Here is a 14,512-nt window from a genome sequence, read left to right on the forward strand (position 1 = left end):
TCTGAGCAGAGGTTCTGACATGGTGGACTTTCTCCATGCTGCTCACAGGTGACCTCTATGGAGATGTCTGTATCCACAGTGGGATAGGCTTGGGCATCTCCTCTGCCTTGCAGCCATAGCAGCAGCTCATCACCCCATCTGGCCCTCATTTGATACATGAGGGTGTCCAGAACCAGGGGAGCCATGTTGGGAATAAAGACCATGAATTGCAAGAATTTTTAGTCACGGAGGAGGCACAGCTGAAGGGCACCAACGACAAGCGGTTTTAGCTCTTTCTCACAGCACCCCTACCACTTACAGGCCCTACAGTGTACCTGTCACTGGGTGTGCTAGAAGGACAGCTTTAGTGGGCATCAAGAGCCAGCTGAAGCATGGAGGCTGCAGGGATAAGATTCCTCCCTACCCCTGTCCACAAATCACTGGGTAGGGGTCCCTAGGCCCAGTCGTCCTAAGTCCCATGGAGGGAGCAAGGCGGTTCTGGCCCTTTGGAAGTGGGCAGAAACCCACCAGTCCATGCAGGCACAGCAGCTCCGTTTAGTGTATTCGTTTAGTCGGACACCTTGCAGCCTTGGAGGTAATTGTGCACAGCGCCACCAAGTGGCGGCCCCCGAGGCCCGCACTAAGACTCCCAGGGTCCCTGGAAACGGGTTCATACTCTAGCATTTCTACAGCTTAGGGCCTTCCTGAGCTGGGCCTAGCTTGGTGCTGGGTGAAACAGCCCAGGGCCAACACCTCACAGGGCTCCCCTGGGGAGGTGGGGGAGGGGAAGAGATAGGAAAGGAAGGACAGACCGTTTCAACTTCACCAGTGGTACTGAATGTGCTCTCACAGCTTCGCTGCCCCTGCCTTCTGGCAGTTGGTCCTTCTGTCCAGCGGCCACGCCTCCCTCCAGCTCCCACGAATGGCTTCCGGCTCTGAAGGTAGGCTGTTTTGGCGCCCGTGGATCCTCCTGGCCTGCTGCCATCCTGGAACCTTTGTGAGCCCTCAGGGAAGGATCCTGGCCCTGCTCTCCCAGTGACTGCTCTGGTGTATGGTGCATCTCCTCACTGCCCCCCACCCCCTTTGCATTCCTGCTTTCCCTTCTATCTGTCAGCCCCGAAGCTCCGCGTTGATTCCACCCACCCTAGACAGAGGCACTGGGAATCTCTGAGCCCCCTGGCCTCTGGACCCAGAAACCTGAGTGGCCCAGGCATTCCTGCCTTTCCTCCTCTTTCTCGGAGGACAGTTCTTGGGGCCTGGAGGAGCCCCAGAAGGCTGAGGGCCCAGCTCCTGTTGCGCCCACTTTGGCACAGACCCAGAACCCCTCAGGGACTTGTTTGGCCTGTTCCTGCCCCAGGGTCTTTGCCCTTGCAGCCTGGCCCGCTTACCACCCACAGCCCAGCCTACAACACCTCCTCAGAGGACCTTTCCCTGACCACCCCGCCCACCCCCCGTGGCCCCTACGACTCCCTTCCTAACCCCGTATTCCAGCTCTGGTGACACTGGTCACTCTCCGGAAGGGCGATAATTGTCTGCTGGCTTGTGTCCCCTGCGCCTGGAACAGCATGGAGTGGACACTGAGTCGATGAATTAATTCGAGGGCTCCGCTCGCCAGTGCCTGGAAGGCTCTCAGATTCGAACCGTTTGGCCTCCCTCCGGGGTCTCTATATGAGCTCAATCAGGAGCCGAGTCCCTGGGCGCACCTCCCGCTGTGTAGCCGGAGCTGCGCGCGGCCACCCAGGCCGCGGGGCGGCGGGGGCGGGGGCGGGGCCGGGGCGGGGCGGGGCGGGGGGCGGGCCCCAGGCTTAAGCCCGGCTTGCGCCAGGGCGCCCCCCCCAGCCCCAGAGCGCGGCGGAGGCGGAGCGGAGCGGGCGAGGCGGCGCGGGGCAGGGACCGGGCAGGCAGCCGCTCCGCCTCCCGGAGCGCAGGGCCCCGACGGCCGCGCCGCGGGCTCTCCCGCCGCCCGAGGACAGGTGCATGGCGCCTGGGGGAACGCGCTGAGCGGGCGGCGGCGCCGCGGGCGGCACCATGGCCCTGGAGCGGGCGCTGCAGGCGGCGCGGCAGGGTGAGCTGGACGTGCTGAAGTCCCTGCACGCCGCCGGCCTGCTAAAGCCCTCGCTGCGCGACCCGCTGGACGCGCTGCCGGTGCACCACGCTGCCCGCGCCGGCAAGCTGCACTGCCTGCGCTTCCTGGTGGAGGAGGCCGCCCTGCCCGCTGCGGCCCGCGCGCGCAACGGCGCCACGCCGGCCCACGACGCCGCCGCCACCGGCCACCTCGCCTGCCTGCAGTGGTTGCTCTTGCAGGGCGGCTGCGGAGTGCAGGTGGGTCTGCGCCGCTCACGGGGCGCCCTGCGGCTTCCTCCCCGGGGGGTGGGGGTAGCTCTGGCCCAGAGCCCCCGTGACTCAAAGGGGTGGGCAGTGAGATGGGGCACCTCCCGACTGAGCTGGATTTTGAGCTCCTAACAGCGGGTGGGGGGGGGGGTTGGGCTCCCCAAGTCTAATGCACCCAGGGAAGACGCCCTGGCAAGCCAGGACCACTGCCTAGAAGAGCACCGGGTAATGGGGAGCCAGAGGGAGTTGGGTTTACCTGGGCTGGTATTTAAGCAGGGACTGGAGTGGAGAGTGTGTGTGGCGGGGGTGGGGACAGGACGGAACACTGATCCAGGGAAGTCCTGGAGAATGGGCAGCCACAGAATCAGAAGCCCAGGTCTTCTGGGATCAGGTCTGCAAAAGGGGTGGACAAAGCCCTACAGTCTACCCCAGGCGCAGATGCAGGTGTCCCCAAGGCCAGGACATGGGGCAGGAGTGATGGGCATAGTAAGTGGGGCCTCCCCGGGACCTTAGCTGACCTTGAGACACCTGCCTGCCAGTTGCAAGTTGCTTCTTCAGCACAGCCTGAGTCTTCCTGCCCTGAGACCCCACCTGGTCTTGTTCAATGGCCCCCAGGCTGACATAAACCTGATCCCTCCTGAGCTGGAGGTGGGAGCAGCTCAGGCCCTGATGTGTAGCTCTCCTGCTCACTCCTGCTGGCAATAGAGCGTCCAGTAGGAGTACTAAGCCTAGGGATTCATTCAGGTGCTTCTGACCTCCTGTAGCTGCCAGTCCGTGGGGGCAATGGACAGCAAACCCGGGGAACCATCAGGTCTTGCTGGGCCATGTGGGGGTGTCAGGGAGCTAGTTGCCTGCATGGAGCCTGCTTCTCCCTCTGCCTGTGTCTCTGCCTCTCTCTCTCTCTTTGTGTCTCTCATGAATAAATAAATAAAATTTTTAAAAAACAATAACAAAAAACCCCCCACCCAATGTATTTTTCATTTCAATTATTATACTTTGCAGTCCTAGAATTTCCTTTTGATTTTCTGTAATTTTCATTTCTGTGCTGAGACTCTGTTTACTCATTTAAAACATTTTCATTTGATCTTTAAATAAACTTTTAATATCTGCATTAACAAACAACTAATAGGGCAGCCCGGGTGGCTTAGCAGTTTAGTTGGATGAGGTGGATAGGAGTGAGTGACCTCTGTGGGGAGTCCTGGATGATGAGAAGGAGGTGGCCAGGTGCTGATCAGAGAGTTCTAAGCAGAAGGAACGAGACGTGCAAAGCCCTGAGGCATACACATTCTTGTTCTGTTGCAGGATCAGCAAGGAAGAAAGCATGTGTGGAGTGGGGGGAGGGTGGGAGAAGCCACCAGAATCTGGGGTTAGGAATTTGGATGATATCCTAGTTGTGAGGAAAAGCCATTGGAGGAAGGAACCAGAACTGATTTTCCATTTAGCAAGACCACTGTGCTAACTGAAGAGGAGACAGGGGTGACTCTGTGCTGGTTGGTCGTGCCCTAAAGATGACCAGATCCTATCCCCCCACTTCACCCTCAGGATGGCAAGGTCCATCTTTCCTACCCTTCCTGGGAGATGGCTGGACCCCTTATCTCCTGGCTGGCTCTCTTATCAGGACTTCCTGGCACACGGTCCATGCCCACTCTTGGGAGGTGGATGCCTCCCTGATCCCAATGTCCAGCCTTGGCCAGAAGCCTCCCTGGCCCCTGCAGAGGAGGTGGAGGAACAAGTGGCCTTGTGCCCAGCTTATCAAGTCTCCCTCCCTTGAGCCCCAGCAAGCTTGGGTGCTGGGGGCGGAAGTGTGTGTGTGGGGAGGATGACCTCGATCCCCAGTGCTGCTCAGCCCAGAGAGATAAGCAGCTTTACGGGGCGGGCCACAGCACGTGAGGCTCCTGTGGCCTTCACAGCTGTTGGAGCCTTGGGGACAGGCCAGAGCCTGGGTCCTCTCCTTATTGCCCACCCCCTGAGGTCCAGACTTGGCCGCATAGACTGAACCAGTCTTCAGCTCCTTCCAGGGTGTTCCAGCACACAGAAGAGTCTGTGTTGTGCTCAGCTGTCCGTGTGCTGCTTGCTCTGGCTCACCTTCTCCCTACCTCCTTCCTAGCCCCACAGCCACCCCATAGCCTGACTAATGACTTACTAGTGGCCCCAGGCCTCTGTCCCCTCTTTTCCTCTCACCTGTTTTTCCAGAGCCTCTGATTCACCTTCCTCAAGCTGCCTTGGCCATACCTGTCCCCACTGGGTGTCTTCTGGGCAGAGTGACTTCCCCTTCCCTGATCCTAGTAAAATATGCCTACCTCTCACTGCTGCCCGTCATCTTCCCTGTGTCCCTGCCCACCTTTGCATTATCCCACATGCTTGGCACTGGGAGCTCGTGCTGTTCTCCAGCTGGTGCCCACTCACCCAAACTCACCAGCCTTTGAGTCCAGACTTCTGGGTTCTCTCTGATCCCCTTCCTTCCCCAGGTAACGTAAGCAGCACTTGCCAACCCCGTCCTGCAACAGACCCACACACCTGGATGGTCATGGATGATGTATTTAGTACTTCTGGGCCTAGACCATTGACCTACCCCCTCTGGAGTGTCTGGAAGGGGGTCCTACCCAAGGCCCTCCCAGGGGCGCCTCTAGCCCACACCTCCTACCATTGGCTAACTCTCCGGGCCCTGCCACCAGTACCCAAAACCTTCCTCCTCCACAGAACAAGAACACAGCTTGTTCCCTGGGCCAGGAGCAGGGAGTCTGCTCGTGGGCTGGGGCAGGGGCAGTTCTCTGCACTGATGTTGGGTTTTTGGAGGTACACCAAACTGGAGACCTCTTTTCATGTGACACCAGGGGAGGGATCAAACGTTAGGTGCATGGTTCGTTCCCGGGTTTCGGCACCAAAAAAAAAAAAAAAAGGTTAGATGCAGGGGGTGCCCCACACCATCCTGATGCCAGCCTGGTACAGCCACAACAGCCCACTCTTCCAGCCCCAGCCACCCTTGCTCACTCCTTCAGGAGTTCCCAGAGCATCTGGGTGACTGTTGCTCCCGCAGGGAGGCCAAGAGCACCATGTCCTAAAAGCCTACTATCTGCAAGCAATTCACAGTCATGACCTGCAGGCCTCAAGAAGCCCAGCGTGGATGGCACAGGTGTGCCACTTATGGACCAAGTTCAAAGAGGGCCAATTAGTTGCCCAAGGACAGAACCATCCCTGTGGCTGGTGGGTGCAAGAAGTGCTCTGAGCCAGAGATGTGGGCAGGACAAGGCCTCGGGACTAATGGGCTCTTCTCCCACAGGACAAAGACAATTCTGGTGCCACAGTCCTACATCTGGCTGCCCGCTTTGGCCACCCTGAGGTGGTGGACTGGCTACTGCGTCATGGTGGTGGGGATCCCACCGTGGCCACAGACACAGGCGCCCTGCCTATCCACTATGCCGCCGCCAAAGGAGACTTCCCCTCCCTGAGGCTTCTCATGGGGCACCATCCTGAGTAAGGACACCCTTCTTCACTTGTCTTCTGGGTGGTGGGGGCCAGGGCTCTGGGGAATGCCTGAAATCTGCCCCTCCAGCATTCCATGGGAAATACTGCTTCTAGGCCATCCCAAGGGCCAGAGGCCCAGAGGGCCAGGCCAGAGGCACCTCCTACCCAAGTTGAAATTTTTCCCTTCCTGGAACGCTGCTCACAGCCACTCGCCCCAGAGCTTTGCAAGCAGATGCTCCCACAGCCCACGACTGCACCCAGAAGGCTGGGCATGCAGGCCAAGATCACCTGCTCCCCTCCAGGAGGCCTACCAGTCTGCAGTAAGTGGCTCTCTTGAGCTCTTGCCTGTGCTGGTTTGTAGGACTCTTCTAAATGGGGGATAGGAGTGGAGATACGGGAAAATTTCCTCGACCTCTAGTCAAGAAGGAGGAGGAGCAGTGAAAAGAGAGGACTATCTGCCCAGATCCCCACCGCCCCCTAATGAGGCCATCCAGAGAGCATCTTGTCATTTATTGCTCCTTGTCATTTGTGGCCCCTCAGCCCATTCCCATTAGCAGGGGAAGTGGGCCCCCAAACCTCCCAGGATCCTCAGCCTGAGTGGCAGGTCTGAGAAAGCTGAGCAGTGGGCTGGGAGCTCCCCAGGGTGGGGTGGGAGTTTGGGGAAGATCGGGGCTCAGTGCAGAGCAGGGAAGTCCTGTGGGGGGGATCTGAGGGAGTAGGACAAGAGTGGCCCCGGGGACTGGCAGATGGGGGCTCTGACCAGTGACCTTTGTCATCTAAGTGAGTGCCTGGGACACTAAGTGGTGACAGAGGACCGAGCCTTAGGAGGAGAGCAGCCATGAGGTAGGAGGTCAGTACTCACCATTGGCTCCACACCCGAGGTAGGATCCTGGCTACCAGGAAGCAAGAGGCCAGCCTGACCCCGTGGCCTTGTGGCAGAGTGGGTGCACCCTGCAGGGTGGCTCTCGGGCCCAGGCACACTGGGGTGATGGAGGGCAGTCCGAAGACCACCCCCCAGGCCAGCCTGCAGTCATCTTGCTGAGCAGGGAGTTTCCTGGTTTGGTCAGCAGAAGCTTAGCAGGTGTGCCTCATGGGCCAGAGGTTCCTCTCATAGCCAGACCTGCCAGAGGCCACTTGGCAGCACTTTGGCATGAATTCTCTGCTGCTGGACAAGCTAGGGTTTGGGTCATGTCTAAGTCTGGGATTTAGAGTAGGAGGGCCCTGAGGCTCTTGAGTGCAGGCTCCCATTCTGGCACCATCAGCACCTCTGGAGCTTGATCCCAAATTCCTGACTTGGACTCTCCAGGCTGAGGGCAGGGGGTGGCACCTGTGATATGCCTGCTGCTCCACTGTGGTGATTCTCTTGCTCCTGTCCCACCCCCTCACTTAACACAGAGTACATTGAGGTCCTAAGAGGGGAAGAATGAACTGTGGTCACCTTTCTGCGCCCATCAGACTCCCCCATCACACATTATAGGCCCCCCCAAAGCCAGGCTAATGGCGATGCCAACTTAGCCAAATGGTATGAACTGCAAGAGGGCTCCAAGCCCACCCATGGAAGTGCTGGTAGGAACCTGCCTGAGGTTCCCACCCAGGCTGCCCCTGAACCCCGACTTATCAAAAAACCTGGGGCCATGGATGAGCTAGAGCCCTCCAAGGGTTGGGATCCCAGCCTGAGGCAGACTGGCTGTGCCGTGGAACACCCTCTTGAGCTCAGTCAGGGCCTTGGGAACCCTGACCCCTCCCAGGCCATGCCAGATGCTGGCTGTGATTGGGCCCTGGTGCTAACTCTGAGGCCAGATGGCCTGGGCTGATGAACCGTCAGCCCTTCAGAGGCCTCTATGAATCTCACGGAGGTGGTCAGAAGACTTGGGCCCATTCCCGTGGCAGTGTGTGAGCTGGCTGATAAGAAGGTGCTTTTGTGTGGTTGCCAGGCTCGGCCAAGGCAGGAGGGGGTGGCTGGGAATTGGAGTGGGGCCTGGCCTGCTGGTTGTCGGAGGCCAATGCCCACATAGCCTCCTCTCTTGGGGGTAGAGACTCCTGCTCTCCCAGGCTGGGGTCCCAAAGCCTGGGCATGGAGAGGGCAGAGGCTCAGGCTTCCCGAGACCACAGGGCTCAGTCCAGAGGCCCAGGCAGCCTGGTTGTGGAGGCCGTGGCTCCAGGCTTTCACTCTCGTGAGCCTCCTGGGCCCGTTGTGAAGCTCAGTGAATTATTCACAAGAGCTCAGCTCTCCCTGCCGGTGGGTAAGGGAGGAAGGGCTCCCAGACCCAGCAGTGAGAAACTCGATCCCACCTGGGGAGGCTGTGGGCAGCAGTGGGCCGTGGCAATGACAGGCTGCAGAGGAGCAGGAAGGCTGGACCACCTCCAAAGATGGGGTGTTGCTAATAATGACAGGCTGTACCCTGGGTGTTAGAAAAGGCTTAAGATTGCAGGAACACTGTGTACCCACCTACCCCTTGTCCAGTCTATCCCAGTCCATTGGGCAAATCTTTCCAGAGGTAGAGGAACTGCCACAATGACCTCTGGGGCTCTTGCTCCATGGGGATCCTCCCTGCAGGAGGGTCCCTAAGCTGGCAGCCCTGAGGGTGGCAGGAACTGGGTCAGGGCTGTTTCAGGCCTTGGGTCTCAGGGAGATGGAGTGAAGGGGCTGACCCTCCAGGCCAGGAGCACTAGTAGTTGGTGGAAGGGAGCCAGGTATCTGGATGTCCAGTCAGGGCAGATAGAGAAGGAGCAAGGGACAGGTAGTTTCAGCAGGTGCTGGGGCCCAGGAACTACCTCATGCCTGCTTGGCCTCTACCATGTGCTCACCTGGGGTCTGTGCAGCTGGAGGGCATCCCCAGGCTCAGCCCAGACTTGAGCTTTGAGGCTATGGAGGATGGTGGGGGAGGGGGGGCTGTGCTCTGCCTGTCATAGCAAACTGGAAAATCCATCTGCCCAAAGATTTGTACCAACTGCACCTCTCTGTAAGTATTTCCTATGCCTGAGGCCTACCCTGCCCAGGACAGAGATTGGAAGATGCCCTGGCCAGGCGTCAGGATGAACTCGGATGAGCTCCTGCCTGCTGAGTGCTGACGGAGTACCTAGCACCACAAAGTAATCTAAGCTTTACAACCACCCTGGGCAGGAGCTCTATAAGCAGCCCAGTTTACAGACTGATTTATTCAACTAATCTTTATGGAGCATCTACTCTGTGCCAGGCAATATTCTAAGTGCCAGAGATACATCAGTGAGCCAAACAGATGTTCCTGCAGCATGGTGCTGACAGAGAAACTGTGTCTCGGAGAGGCTGATGGAGCAGCCGAGGTCCCACTGAGTCTGTGTGGCCCTGATCAGGCCATACCCCATCTCCTGGCCTGCATCCCACTCCTTGTCCGGACCCTCATCTCTCAGGTCTCTGCGCCCTAGCCCTTGCCTCTTCCTGTCCAGCTCTGCCCACCTTAGAGAAGGCAAGTCAGACCCCTGGACTGGCCATTGGCTCCCTGCTCCTCAAGAAGGAAAGCCATTTGCTCATAATGGCCCAGAGGCCCTCCTCCCCACGCCTCACCTGCACTGCTTCCGCACCCCCACTCCTTTCACCTGCTGAGTCTCCTCCCACAGGCTGGTGCCTCCAACCTCCCTCTGACTCTTCCTACTGCCTGGAACTCTGCCGCCAAGAGCTCTTCAGCTACTCTCTCTTCCCTTGAGGCTTTGCTCCATGGAGCCTCCTTCAGACTGTAACTTGCTGAGAAGCACACACACCCTCCAGTTCTCCCTCACCCTGCTTTCTTTTTCCCTGGCATCCTTATCATCACCTGGTGTTACATTCTGTGCCTCCTGGGGGCATTCTCTTATCATATCTTCCCAACTAATGAGAGGAGACTTCCTCTTCCCCATCCTGTAGGCCAAGTGCCTGACACACAGTAAGTATTTGTTGAGTCTGGAATCCTTGGGGCTCGTCCTGCATGCAGGCTCAATGCAGGTGATCTCAGATGGAACTCCCCCCTGGGCCTCCCTGGGCCCATCTGGCAAACAGGCCAGCTGAGGCCATTGTGTGAGGAGATAGCACAGAGCTCCTGGCCTAGCTGCCCGTCTCACTCATCTCCACAGCTACTCACTCAACAACCAGCAACTGGGCATGCCACTGGTGTTCATGTTCGGGACATGGTGAGCCCTACCAGCTGCTTGGGGCCAACTTTCAGAGAGGCTCCCAGGGCAAACAAGGGGACAGGTCCAGAGCATGTGCCGTGTTCAGAGAAGTTCCTGCTTATTTGTGTGTGTGTTTGTGTGTGTGTGTTGGTTTGCCAGCTGGCAGCCTCAGTGGAACCAAGCTCCAGGATGGCAGGGGTCTGCTCTTTGCACGGCTCTGCTCTGGCTTGTGGCAGCCTTGTGACATGGGTCCCTGGAAAGAATGAAATAGATACACAAGACCACTCCAGTGACAAGAGCTATAAAGCAAAATGGGGTAGTTTGGTAGAAACCAGTGGCATTTTCTTTAAATTGAGGGAGTGGAGGAAGGCCTCCTAGGACAGGCAAGAGCTCATCTGAGACCTGGATAAAAAGAGGGACCAGCCCAGCAAAAATCTGGCCTGGGAGCATTGCAGCCAGAAGAATCAGCAGAAGTAGCCGCTGAGCTGGGATCAAGCTTGGCTTGGCTTCCCAGATGACCAGAAAGAAGGACTAGAAGGCTTGGAGAGTTTCAGGAAAGGGTAAGCTTCTAGAAATATTCCAGGCTTGTAGATGGATTGGGTGTAAAGCTGACTATTCTAGAACCTTCCTCAAATAAGGACTGCATTTCTTCCCTCAGCCAAGCCTGATTTGGAATCTTTTTAAATAAGCCAGGACATGTGATTAGAGGTCAAGACAGGTAGAGCCAGCCAAAGATCCATGACTTTTATCCAGAGCAGACTTACTCCACGACGAGGTCTAATCCTCATGGAATCACCTCCTTTCTTACCTTCCTTGTAGCAGAAATTATTGCCAAAGGAGAGGGCCACTGGAAATGCAGTTCTTTGACCTGAGTCTAGTTTTGTGGGAAGGGAACTCCTTGCTCTTTGTAGCAACAACTACAGTAAGCTGGCACCAGTCTTGGACGGAGATTTCCAGCAAGCATTCCATGTTTGCTTTGTGTCGTCACGTGGTGACTTGCTTACTATTTGAAGTTCATTCATGTCACCTTTTTCCCAGAGAGAAAGAACATATGATTTATGCTAGAGTGTTGCAGACCTATAAGAGGTTAAGGGTTAAGGGTCATAAAAGACTCTTAGAGCTTAGGCTACCCCCAGGGAAGGTAGTTTGATGTCCTTTACTAAAATGGAGTTGGCAAGTTGGGGAGAGATCTGCTCTTGGCACATAAAGTTCCAGAGGCCTGGGCATCACACATATGGGCAGGGGGTGGAGGTGAGGACCAGATATAGACTCCAGGTCCAAGCAGGAGAGAGGAAGGGCACCAGGTGTAGGTGGCCTTTGACTCTGGGACGTAGATGACCCCACCAGCAGGGAGAGTGTGTTCAGAAAGGAGGCTCTGGGGCATCTCCACCTTTGGAGGTCAGGTGGAGGCCAGGACCTCGCAAAGAAGGGTTAGGAGGCTCGGGTGGTGAGTCAGTGGCTGGTCCAGGAAGTCAAGAGGAGCAGGTGTTCAGGCAAGTGGGAAAGGCCAAGTCAGATGAGAATTTGAAACCTCTAGGGTTGGTCATAGGGAGTGACAGTTGAGACCCAGTGGGTTGGCAAGGGGGTTGGCTGGTCAGTATGGGCTGCAGCACCAGGTAGCAGGGTAGCCTGCCCTCCAAGGAAATGTTCAACCTTCCAAAGCTTCCTCTTCTGTTATAAGAGGCAAGAAGATGCTGGACAATTATGATGCCCATTTGCCATATATGGAAACTGAGGCTCAGGAGGTTAAGGACTCACTAGGGCCCTGCCTAGTGAGCTATAGAGTCAGGGTGGTGGGGTAGTGGCCAGGGCCAAGGTCAGGGGCCAGGACTGGAATGGTCACCCTTCGTGTCACTTTGGCTAGAACTTGATGGGCAGGCACCAGTGGGATTCTGAGGCCAGAAATACCCTGAGACCCTGCCCCTCTCCTCTGGGTGACTCTCCAGAGCAGAAACAATGCCTGGCCTGACCTGTGCTTGGCTGGGCCCGGACACCCCAGACCAGCAGTGCTCCTACAGAGGCTCAGTGGGTAGGGATCCCCAAATATAACAATGATCCCAGGTTTGTGCCAGGTGACAGGCCCATGCTGAGGGCTCTCCAAGCACATCTCGTGGACAATTACCACCCCCACTCCATGGGTGGCTTTGAGAACCGAGACAATAGGGAAGACAGTGACACAGCTTGGCAGGGCTCATACCTCGGGTCCTTCTCTGCCTCTCTCTCATCAAGCGATCTTAGACTTCTGTGCGCAGTCTCCTTGTCTGAAAAGGGGAATAATGCCAGCACCTACCCCATCTGGTCCCTGCAAGGACCAGGTGAGAGAGCACGTGTATAAGCTTAGCACAGTGCCTGAAACATATCAGTCCTTCGATGAACCGTACCTGCTACCACTGTTATCAGTTATTATTACTACTATCATAACTTTATCTCTCTCTCCACCTGAATCAATTGATTTTTGTTCCATGTGCTCATCCATAGTTTTATAATTTTCCCCAGTGAGCACCTGGGGGCCCCTGACCCTCTTGCCTCCAGGCCAAAGTGGAAGAGGGTACCAAGGCCAGGACCCCCTTTCTCTCCCTTGCCCCTCAGCCTGTCTGCCCCGTTATGCCAGGGCCTCCCAAGTTGCAGGCTATAAATTCAGGGCTGCAGGGACTGAACGGTGATAAGCTGGAGCATTTATGGAAGCTTCCTCTGTCCCAGGGTCTCCAGATAAGGGTGGCAGCCGCTGGCCTGGCAGTGGCCATGACTGCCCCCTCCTGCTCAGGTCCTGCTCTGTGCCAGCTTCTCAGACCTTCTCAGACCTTCCCAGGCTGGCTGGACACCCCTGAACCATGGATACCTTCCAAGCAGGGGGTGCTCGAGGGCAGGGATCCTGGCAGAACTGGTGCCCCAAGTTCTGCATGTTGCCTTAGGCCTCCCCAGAGAGACCTCAGTGGGTCCTGGGTGGTGGCACCCTCAGCCTCTGATCCCCAGGACCCCAGCACTCACTGTGCCTTGGTTACGAGGTGAATAATTCAGGCCACTGAGTGTTGGTCATGAAATATTAAACAGGCTGTTACTGTCACATCAGTATGTGAATGTGAATGTGAATGCGTGGGGAGGGGGGGCGATGGTGGCAGTGGGGTATGGAGGCTGGTGGCTGCAAGCCAGAGGGTTCCTGGGAAGAGGCGTGTGGGCGATCCTCTATCACTGGGTGCCATGTTGGCTCTTAAGCACCATTGCCCCCACACAGGTGGGGAGACAGAGGGCGGCCAGGCATCGTCCCTGCTCCACCCCAAATGCGTGACGTGCCATGGTTGGCATCAGGCCCAGGACAATAGTGTCTGGGGTGGGGACACCAATGTCAGGAGTAAGGAGAGAGCAGGGAGGTGGCTGGTGAGGGCTGCAGATGGCCTGAGGGCCCAGGGTCAGGGAAGTGCACAGGAACCTGGGTTTTAGGGACAGGGAGAAGTCAGCTGGGAGGGTCCAAGGGGAAGAGACCAGATCAGGAGACAGGAGGATGGTCAGACATTTAGTCAGGTGACGAAGTGTTCTTACTGGGGCACAGAGGGCTGATCCAGCACAGTGGGACTCAGCCTCACCCCAGAGCTTCTGAGCCACACTGTGGACCGCGGTGGGCAGCTCTTGTGTCTGGGCCTAGATTATGGCTCCACCTAGTGTCCAACTATGATAACTGCGCCCTGGAGTGTCCACACCCATTACCAAGTCAGAAAAACCAAGGCTCAGTCAGTGACCCTGCCAACATCCCTGCTTCCCAGCAGCACTCCACCTCATGGGGTTGATTCCCAGCTCCCCAGGTAGGACTCCTCTTATGGGGAACAGAGATGAGGGGCCAAGGCAGCTGCGAGCTGGACCTCAGGAAAGCCTCAGGAGTGAAGACAGGAACTGACCCTCCCTCCATTCCCTGTCTTCACTCCCTGTGTGCCTACTACATGCACCAGGCTCTGCATCACAACCATACACTCAAGTGCCATTTACCAGTTGTGTGACCCTTAGTAAGTCACAGCCTCACTTGCCCCTCTGCAAAATGGGAATGACAACAGGACCTGAGTTAGTGCATCCAATGAGAAACTGCCCATGCATATCCCAGCACACCAGAAGCGCTGGTGAATGGTGGCCGCCTGTAGAGTTGTCAGAGTACCGACAGGATATCCAAATGAATTTTAACTTAGATAAACCGCAAATAATATTTTAGTATAAATATGTCCCATGCTTTGTTTGGGATATACTTTATTAGAAAATGACTTCCCGTTTCTCTGAAATTCAGAATTAACTGGGTATCTTGTGTTTTATCTGGCAACCCTACTACTCCACCTTCTGGGAATTTAGTCTCCTGGGGGGAGGCAGAAGCCAGAATTAGTTATGTTCCATGGAGTACGACAAACAGTCCATGGAGTGAGCCTAGGGCCATATGGGGCACAGAGGCAGGAAAGGCCTGCTCTGCCCAGGGAAATCAGGGCAGGCCTCATGGAAGAGGGATCTGGACTGAGTCTTAGGGAGGAGGAAGGAAGGGCATTCCAGATAGAGGAGGGACCTAATCAAAGCTATACAGGTAAGACAGAAGGTTTGAGGACTCACAGTGACGGTGGGTCAGGGCCTGAAAGATAAGAGG

At 56.7% G+C, this 14,512-nt stretch overlaps 1 protein-coding gene across 3 annotated transcripts in view; it reads left to right on the top strand.

The window, feature by feature from the left end:
- The first annotated feature begins 2,007 nt into the window (after positions 1-2,007).
- ESPN (espin) overlaps positions 2,008-14,512 on the top strand; it is a 30,644-nt gene continuing 18,139 nt past the window's right edge. For all 3 annotated transcript variants that reach the window (XM_038537801.1, XM_038537802.1, XM_038537803.1), the window contains exons 1-2: positions 2,008-2,301; positions 5,591-5,784. In XM_038537801.1, coding sequence (XP_038393729.1) covers positions 2,008-2,301; positions 5,591-5,784 — 488 coding nt within the window. The remainder of the gene's footprint in view (positions 2,302-5,590; positions 5,785-14,512) is intronic.

The sequence above is a fragment of the Canis lupus genome, chromosome 5 (assembly GCF_011100685.1).
Source record: "Canis lupus familiaris isolate Mischka breed German Shepherd chromosome 5, alternate assembly UU_Cfam_GSD_1.0, whole genome shotgun sequence".
NCBI classification, from domain to species: Eukaryota; Metazoa; Chordata; class Mammalia; order Carnivora; family Canidae; genus Canis; species Canis lupus.